The sequence below is a fragment of the Prunus persica genome, chromosome G3, assembly GCF_000346465.2.
Source record: "Prunus persica cultivar Lovell chromosome G3, Prunus_persica_NCBIv2, whole genome shotgun sequence".
In the NCBI taxonomy this organism is placed as follows: domain Eukaryota; kingdom Viridiplantae; phylum Streptophyta; class Magnoliopsida; order Rosales; family Rosaceae; genus Prunus; species Prunus persica.
The window spans coordinates 12,865,245-12,875,449 of record NC_034011.1 but is presented as its reverse complement, the minus strand read 5'-3'; the positions used below and the strand labels follow the sequence as shown (position 1 = coordinate 12,875,449).

At 39.9% G+C, this 10,205-nt stretch overlaps 1 protein-coding gene across 1 annotated transcript; it reads right to left on the bottom strand.

Moving 5' to 3' along the window:
- LOC109948038 (protein NYNRIN-like) lies at window positions 9,168–10,205 on the bottom strand. The gene has a single exon (XM_020559935.1). It carries the CDS (start codon window positions 10,203–10,205, stop codon window positions 9,168–9,170), a length of 1,038 nt encoding a protein of 345 aa, XP_020415524.1.

Sequence of the window (10,205 nt, the reverse complement as noted above, 5' to 3'; positions counted from 1 at the left end):
TTGTTGATGAAAAAAAGACACATGTATATAAAGCAAACTCTGCATCCTCTCATTAGTGTATGACTACATAGTAGAATAGGATGAATATGGAATTGAAGGTCCAAGAATCGTAACCTGATATCGTTTTTCCAGGCACTGCAAAAACTGTATTACTGCCTTCACATCTTCAATGGGCAAGGATTTGGATGGATCAAAACATGGCGGGGTTGCAGTCGCAGCCGACACAGTCATCGTCCTCTTCTTCCCTCAAAGGATCTGTAAATGGGCTCAACAATGTCTGCGCCGGGCGCTTCTGTCTGCACCCTTTACCTTCCACTTTCTTTTGTTTTCAACACTTGAACTACCTTCTTCATCACCAGCCATAGTAACTGTGGGTAGACTTGGAGGATTCATCAAACCTCCCGATGGCATACTCTTAGTGATTTTCCAATCTTCTAACAGCTTCATGACTCTTTGGCAGATTTCGTCACACCCAGCAACATCTTCCGGGGTAGGCAGCTCATCGGATTCTGCCGGGTCAGCTACTTCATGCACTTCTGAGTGAGGAACTGAAGCGGCCATTTTTGCCTCTTCAACTACCATGGCTGCGGAAGGTTCGGCTCCATCACCGGGGACTTGTGTTTCCATTACTGCCGGTTCTGTCGGCTGACTTACATAGGCATGTAATGGCGACAAGTCATTGTTGCCTCCTTCATTCATATGAGGACTACCGAGGTCCTCATGTCCTTCCGCAGCTTCATTCACCCCACCATTTTGTTTTTTCAGCTGCTCTATCTCCAACTTAAAATAATGCTCCATTGAAGACAGGGTGTTGCGGAAATCCTCCACACACTTTGTATTTTTTTCGAACTCTTTTTCAGCTTTCATTGACTCCTTCCGTACCTTGTCTTCCAACTGATGCACTCTGTCGCAAAGTGCTTGATTTGATAGGGAAACTTTGGCCAATTCATCCTTTGTCCTTTGAAAGTCACGCTTCAAAGTGCGTAACTCTCTTGACGCGACTGTACCCTGCACTAAGTTATAATGCATGTGTTACTATGCAGGCCACAAAATATTGCAACTATACAGCAGTTATTTTCCTATTGTAATATGACGTATATCTTCGAAAAACTGTAATGCTTGCCTTAGAAGACGACGGAAGGTTTGCAGTATCGTCAATGTCCTTCTTTTTTTCTTCTACAGAGGCAGAAGTGCCGGTTTGTTGTTCAGCGTCATCGCCCAACAAGTCAACAAGTTCTTCACTATCGTCAGCACTGTCACCCCAAGTCCAATACGGCTGCTGCTTGTCCATCACAGATGGCCGAAGAAGCTGGACATCAACCTGCAATTTACACATACAATATACATATCAGTAAAGTAATTATATTATATTATATTTTCATATCCCGAACATGATCATTAAAAACTGAACTAACCTCACGGTTCTCGAATACTTGGCTCATTAGCTCATAAAAACGCGGCGAACTATTGCTCCTCCAATGTAGTAAACGAGGGATGTGCGCATTTTCTTCGTGCACCACCAAATGTAGTGCAGCCAACGCTGGAAACACCTCATATGCCCAAATCTGGTTTCAGGAATAAAAGGTCAGTCATTGTAAACAAATGCAATTTAACTTCAACATCAATGGACATTTGCTCACCTGAAGTGCATACGGAAAACCTTTGAGGTGGTACTCTCTTGGTCTACCGGTTGCCGTTGTTGTTGGTTTCTTTCCAAATTTTTTTGTTTTGGCAGTTTTTGTGGGCACTTTCACTCACTGGTAATCTGCACAAAGTGCCCTCAGCAGTGACGCATTTGTCTTCGCATAAGACACAGCACCCCATGGATACTTCCCAAAGTCTTCAAGGTCTTCCGCCAACTTCAAATATCGCATGTCAATGTGGACATGTTTTTCGCTGCCCAACAGCACAAAGACAGCAAAGTATACGAATCCAAGCTTGAATACATCGTCCACATCATCGCATTGGAGGAAGGCCTTTTCTAATTCCAACAGGTTCACAGCTTTATCGTTGGCAAAGTACTTCCGTTTCAATGAGCAGTTCTCATTCGTGGGAATCGGAATCAAGGGAAGGTTTCCAAACCTTAGCCCTGTCACGATAAAAAATTGCTGCGCCGTGAATTGGATGACCTTCTTGCCAACAATGAATTTGATCCCGTTCAGTTGGGAAACTGTCTTGGGATCAGCTTTCCTGAGCAGCAACCCGTGGACAATCGGAGAAGTCCACTTGAGGTCCTCAATCCCTAGGAGATGACCAAAACAACTCTGTTCAAACAGTTGCAGCTGCTGTTCAGTGAATTTCTCCTTTATCGTAGTGATTGCCATCTTCGTATGGGATAACGACAATGCTTTCCCTTGGAATTTTTGTTCCTCCGCAATCATCAACTTCATTTCACCAACCATATTTCCCTGCATGCCAATATTATAAACAGAATTTCAGTCAGTTGCAATCTACACAATAACAAGCAATAAACAATCACCACTTATGAACAGCCTATTATAGGATATGAAGTGAAAAAAATTCAAAAAATACATATCATAAACAAAACCCCAGCTATTTACAACTGACCTCCTCATTTAATGGCTCAAAGCCAAGTTTCAACACACCCAGTACTCTACCACTCCTGCATAATATAATATCTAAACACACATCTCAACACACCATATAATCACACCATCTAATCATGAGACAGCTTCAGCTAGAATGGGAATGTGCGGTAGCACAAGCCTAATTGACAACAATTCAAGAGTAACGATATCAATCTATCTGACTAGAAAGAGTTTTAAAAAACAACAAGACATCGGGAAACAATTTATTCACTTCAAGGTATAATGTAATGGAACATCCTATGAATTAGTGGCAACCACAGTACTGACTCTACTATGGCCCTCCTTTCAAATGTAAGAAAATGAAAGAAATTGGCACCATCCCTTCAGTTTTTTCTTAACAAAAAATGAAAGATAAATTCATAAATAAACCATCAAAACGGTATAAAATGTTTGTAAGACATGTACAATTACAAAATTATAAGTTCTCCTCAGAAACAGACTTCTCTAAGTATCCATACACAAACAACAAAAGCAAAAGCTTAAACAGTTAGCTTATAGCAAAATCAATGTCCCCATTTCTCTAAACCACAGCTGCTGCTGGTAGGTTCCCATCTTCACTCATTTCCCGCTTTCTTTTAAGCACACAATGATCAAGCACAAAACAGCAAACTTTTAAACAACTCATATTACACCACATATGGTTCTAAACAAAACTCATCCATATCCAATATGCAAGCCCTAAACTTAGTAAACAAAGTTATACAAAAATATGTCGAATTAACAAGCATTATTCTCAAACAAAAAGTATGATATGGTTGGGAGTTTACAAGTTCAAATATTTATACAATACTTGATTTTGTCAAACTCTGTCTTGAGATATTTTATCAATCTAGAAGTTTCTTTCATATATGAAAAACTACGAACGATAACAAAGGAAATTCTTTCTATGTAAATTATTCTTCGATTCCATCAGACAACCATGCAAATCCTTTGCACAATTGAGTGTAATGTGAAGGGTCACTACCTCGTTGGAAGATAAAGAGAAAAAAATTAAGGAATTTAGCAAGCCACCAACAGTTTGCTTAAGATATTTCAAAATGGTTGCTTCCATCATGGAGTTTTAGCCACAAATTCTTTTCATGGCCACATTTTCTACGTAAAATATAATCAGCGAGTATTTTTTGGTAATGATCCACAGAGAAGAAATCACCATACACAGGTTAATTGTCTTACACTTTAGATATCATCTTCAACAAACAAAATAGATACCAATTAGACTTCTAAGAAGGTTAAATGCAATGCTCATAAAGACTCATACTAAGCCACCAAATACCATTCAATAACTGCTACAAAAACCATAATAAAACCATACTAAAACTAAAAATACAACTGCACTAAAATGCCAACACAACATCACTACATTAGCAATACACTAGCAAAAAAACACAATACGACAGCAACACAACAGCAGTGCAAGCATCAGTCCACAAAGAACAAACCCATTCACTGTTTGAAACAAGGAATCATCATACTCAGATCATCAGATCATTTCAGACAAACCCCTAAAACAATTTCGATGAAACCCCTAAACCAATTTCAGAGAAACCCCTAAACCTTCAACCAATTTCGAACAAACCCCTAAACTAATTTCAGCGAAACCCCTAAACCTTCAACCAATTTCGAACAAACCCCTCAGCCAATTTCAGAGAAATGCATAAACCCTAAAACAACTTGAGAGAAACCCTTAAACTGTAAGAAAATGCCGATGAACAGTACCTGTCGCTGGGAGAGGAAGAGAGAAGAGACAGTCGGAGCTGAGTGAGGAGAGACTGAGAGCTGAAGGACCACAGATTTGGAGCAAACCCACCGGAGAGTGAAGAGAAACAGAGGGCAGCGAAGAGACAGAGGCGAGAGAGAACTTCAGCAAAACAGAGACAATAAAATTTCAGCAAAAGTGATATCTGTGCAATAAGGGGACAATAAAATTCTATTTATAGGTCATAGTTCCAAAATTTTAAAAAAAGGGTGGTATTTTCAATTACAATTATAAAAATGGTGGCATTTTGGGCTATTTCCCTAAAATTATTGACTTCAGCGTGAATATTCATTATTTCAGTATTTTCATTCTTTTGTTGCTTTTTGTTTTCTTATTATATGGTAGATTCTTTGAATAAGGGAGTCATTCTTTATCAGAAATTTAAAATATATATATATATATTGTAAAGTTAATCTCAAACTAATGTGGTGAATTATATGTTATATAATGTCAAACTAAAAGAAAGGCTCCCATAAAACGAATTTAGAGCCATTAACTTTCTCATGATGTAATGCTGTTGGTTTTTTGTTTTAAAATAAAAATTATATTACCAACTTTTGTCAAATAAAATATTAACTATGACAAACTTGCATGAAAATTGATGCATTAGCCACACAAACTACGTTGGTCATAATATTCAAAATATTTAAAAAAGAATAGTTAATTAAAATTGCATCATTTCACATAAAAAGAAAGAGGGTAATTAAATAACTTTCGCCTCTCTTGAACGTTCCTCTAAGACGGACGGGCAACGACCCAAAGATAAACTATTATAATAAATTTATTGTTTTAAAATGTATTAACTCATGCATGAGTTATAAATACTATAAATAGAAGGGGAGTGCTAGCAACCTTCTCTCTAACTTTCTCTTTTGGACCTTTTCCCTTCTTCTCATGACAAGTGTCACTTTCCTTAAACTAAAAACAATGTCATTAATGCATCACACAAACTAGTTTTTGTTTTCCAAATTTACCCTTATTAAAAGTATTAATTTTTTTTAATAACAAGCTAATTTTTTCATTTTTTATAACTTTCTTACCAACTTGTTAAAAATTAAATAAGAAAATAAAAACTGAAATATTTTTTAATTTTTAATTTTTCCAAAGAGAACGCGTGTTTTGTTAAAAACAAAATAAAGATGATAAAATGTCATGAAACAAACTTTATTTTTATTTTTAAAAAATATGATGTTTTTCTTTTTCTTTTTTTTAAAATAATGTGCTAAAGAAGTTATAACAAAATTTGAATAAATTAAAGGAAATATAAAAGCCAATACATTTTAAAATGGTAAACTTGGAAAACAAAAACTAAATTGTGTGATGCATTAATGTCATTGTTTTAAATGTATGGAAAATGACACTTGTCATAAAGAGAAGGGAGAAGGTCCAAAAGAGAAGGTTAGAGAGAAGATTGTTAGCATTCCTCTAAATAGAAACCACTTTAAGATACAAAAGGAAACCATGTATAGATAGAATACCAACGAAGAAGAAGAAGAAGAACCTCCTTCATCTCTTCCTTCATCGTACTTTCCTTCAAAAATCCACTCTCATCTTTTGTCAACCTTTTTATATTGGGATTCTTTTAAAATTAAAAAACTTATTAATGCTCTTAAAAGAAAAACTAAACCACCAAATAGACGTATTAGACGTCCGAAACATCCAAAACGTCGCACGCCTACTAAAAAAACCTCCAACTCCAGTTTGAACGACTTGTTGCAAGCTTCTTTGCCATTAGCCTTGTGTCGTCACTTTGTTGTCATTCATCATGAGGATGGAAATTAACCATGCCGAAGATTTCTCAAAAGAAGGAAACAAACACGCAGATGCAAATCTATATACTTAATCATGTATTTGCCTATTTTGAAATGGTGAGTACTCTCAACACTCAACACACGTGTTCATAAATGAAATAATTAACTATTGTTATATCCATAAACGCATGTTAAATGTTGAAAAGGGTGATGAGAGTATGTTCACCCATTTTCGTGTTTTACTCCTGAGGTGGAAGGGCGAAGTTCCCCACTGGCTTAGAGACCACTTGTTGGTCGACAAGTCAGCTTTCTTTGGTGTGCGAGCGTGCCACTGCTAGCAATGTAAATTCTAGCAGACTTATTTTTAGATTGGATAACTTGCGCCTCAAGTTACTGACTTCTAAAACAAATGATTGTGAATTTGGGTGAGGAATATCTCCCAAGTAAGTTCTTTTCTTGCCTCAGACTGGTGAGGACTTTCATAATTTATCTCAGTATCAAATGGTTGTTCTGGCCAGAATAGATAATAATAAAATACTGTTTCAGGCAGAACTGCCTTTTACAAAATTAAGAAAGGAGAAATCAACTCTAGAAAGACAAAAAGATGGCTGGAATCCCATTTCTGCCTGGGTAGAAACTTCTGATCCGGGCTGGACTGGGTATGTCTGTGCTGGACTGTGCTGTCAACAACTTTGGCTGCTTGGCTTCAGCTGTAAATCGATACCAAAGTTCAATTTTGGCAGAGCTTCAATCTACTTCAAGCCTTGGGAGACTTTTGAGCGGGCAGAACTGCAGCTTCTTCAGTTTGAAGGGACAGAAGTGGCTATTCTCGAGGATTTAGCAAGCTGGAACTATGCTGTAAAATTTGTTGAGGTTTTCATATTGGTGAAAACTCAAACTATGTTTGGTAGATTTCAACGCGCAAATCATAGAAGGTAGATTTCTGATTCTGTTTGGGATTCGTTCTGTCCTGATGATCGATTTCTAATGTCTATTCTGCCTGTATCAGATCCTTCTTTGACCAGCGTAGGTGGGCAGTCTGTTCATGCTGGAGAAGTGATTGGTAAGTCTTCTTCTTTTAATTCTATTCTGTCTTTTCCTGCTGGATTGGTTTCTAATGTCTAATGCCTTGGTACAGTCTCTTCTGTTATTGCTGCCGGGGACTTGGAGCTCCCTTCTGCAGATGAAGGAGATGAGGTCCAGACAGAACAAACACCTACTGAGGCCGCTCTTTCTGGCAGGAGAAAAAGGAAAGGACCTGCCCCTCCTTTGGATAATACCACGCGGCCCGGCATTTCAGGTAAGCTCGTGATGTTCCAACCATTCCCTTTAAATTTATTCTATCTTGCCTTCTTTTCCCTAATACTGCTTTTCGTTCTGTGCAGCTGGAAGTCCTTCCCCTCCTCCTACCAAGTTGAAAAAACTTAAAAAGAGGAGTGAGGAGGAGTATGTCGTCGTGGAAGAAACGGCAGCAGTTCCCACCACTACCTCCGGGACGGATGAAGAGCTGCGAGAGGCTTTTGAGGAGGTGGAGCAGGAAAAAGAATTGGAAGAGCTGGAAGAAACGCCTCAGGAAAAAACGGCAGTGGTGGAAGGAGAGGTAAGTTTTATTTCTGTGATTCGCATCAGTTCCCTTCTTGCCCTGTTTCTTCCGTTCTGACCCCTGTTTTGTAGGAGGAGATCCCTGCTGAGGTGATTGCAGAGAGCATTGCCTTGGCGCAGAAGCAACAAGGGGGTCCAAGGGCTAAGCTGACTAGCTCAGAACTAACCCTATTTGAGGATGCCGAGGCAGAGCATTCTACTGCCGTTCCAGCTGCTGAGGATCAGGCGGAGCGGTCTGCATCAGAGCCTGTGGATCAAGCAGAACTGTCTGTTGTGGTTCCGGAGGCTGAAGTGGAAACAACCGCCGCTGCCCCTGCGGTTGTGGTAACTTTCTTTCTTATCTGCCCACACTCTCCTGCATTTCTACCTTGTTCTTTATTTTTAACTGTTGTAGCCTTTTCAGGTAGAAGTGCCTAAAGCTGTTGGCGTCCTGGCAGCAGTGACCAGTCCCCTAAAGCCTCCCATTGTTGCTGTAAGTTTTTATAACTTTTGGGCCTTTATTTTCCACTTTCTACCTGGTCTTACCTTATGCTTTCTTTTTGCAGATGCCCATTCATTCCCTTCCAGGATCGTCTGCCACGGCTTCTTTTGCTGATCTGGAACTTGAAGAGTTTGAAGCCATGGATCTGGATGCCCAATTGGACAGACTGGAGAAACTCAGCTTTCCTCCAGGCAAGGCAAAATCTAGGGCAGTGGAGGAGGCCATGGAGAGGTTGAAAATCTGGCAGTCCAATGAGCTGGAGTTTGATCAAGACAATGAAGCCTTAAATCAGCTGATGAAGGACCTGGACCTGCTTCACAGACAGAACATGGCTCCAAAACCTATCCTTGAGATGGGTCTAAGCTTGGCCAGAGATGTGCTCAATCTGCATGATCGCTATGAGGATCTCAGGCCTACTTTCAAGACTTCTGAATTCTGCAAGGCCACTCACGAAGCCAACCTGGCTGATTTTGCAAAGCAGAAAGCAGAACTGGATCAGATGGTGGCCGGATACAAGGAAGCCAGGGCTACTGCGGACAAGCTGGAGAAGCAGATTGAAGAGCTCCAAAAACAACTGGCAGAATGCAGGGAGGTGCAGAGCAGGCTTGGGACTGGACTGAGTTCTAAAACCAAGGCTACTTTCCTTGTGCAAAGCATGGTTGCAGCTTCCAGGCCAGCTTTGGAAATTGCAGAGGCTTCAATTCATCAGGGGGTGCTGCTCCAGAAAGAGCTTTCTGTCAAGAAGGCGAACCTGCAGGAGACTCTTAGAAAACAAGGATTTTAGCTTCTTCTTTCCTTCTATTGTTCGAATAATTTGCCGCGAAGGTGGCTATTCTTATATAAGCTTTCAAAGCGTTCTACTGCTTTTTATTTATTCTTGATGCAATAACCGGACACGGCTTTGAAAGTAAAAACAAAAACAACTTTAAAGCAAAAACAGATCTAAGCAAGATTCTTTTCAAAAAAAGTCAAGCTTGTTCCTCTTCTATCCCGGGATCTGTTTGTACAGCCTGCGAATCCCACATGGTTGGATAGAACTTCTTTAACCATTTACCATTGATTGGGGCAAAATGAACAACTCCATCTCGGTCCTGCAACCTGTATGCCCCCATTCCGAGGATTTGGTTAATTATAAAAGGGCCTTCCCACGTAGGTGACCATTTCCCATATCCAACTATGTGTGCTCCAAGGGGCAGAATTGCCTTCCAGACTATCTCTCCCTCTTCAAAACTCTTGTTTCTGACTCTTCTGTTGTAGGCCCTTGATACAGCCTGTTTTCCTGCTAAGAGTTTGTTGAGGGTGTCAATTCTGCTTGCATCTAATTCTTCCAATTCCAGCAACATGGCTTGAGAGTAATCCTCCCCAATGAGACCGTGCTGGTGAGCAATTCTAAGAGACTGGACTGCTATCTCCATGGGAAGAATTGCATCATGGCCGTAGGTTAGAGCATAGGGGGTCATCCCAGTTGCTTCTCTTTTTGAAGTTCTGTATGCCCACAAAGTTTCTGATAACTTCTCATGCCACTGCTTTGGATTCTTCTCTAGCATTTTTCTGATGATATTGATAATCACCTTGTTACTTGACTCTGCCTGTCCATTAGCTTGAGCATAGTAAGGAGTAGATTGAAGCAGTTTGAACTTGAATGTTTCTGCCATATCTAGCATGTCCCTAGATATGAAAGAAGAACCCCTATCAGTTGTGATTGATTCTGGAATGCCAAACCTTTGTATGATCTGTTCTTCTATGAAGGTGATGATCTCTTGAGATGTTGTGGTTTTTACTGGCTTGGCCTCCACCCATTTGGTGAAGTAGTCTGTAGCAACAATAATGAAACAATGCTGCTGGTTGCTGGCTGGATAGATCTTGCCAATGAGATCCATTGCCCATCCCCTAAAAGGCCATGGTTTTACTACTGGGTTCATGGGAACCGAAGGGGCCTGCTGGATTGGGCCGTGCCTTTGACAGGCCTCACATCCTTTGGAATAGTTGATGCAATCCTTCATCAT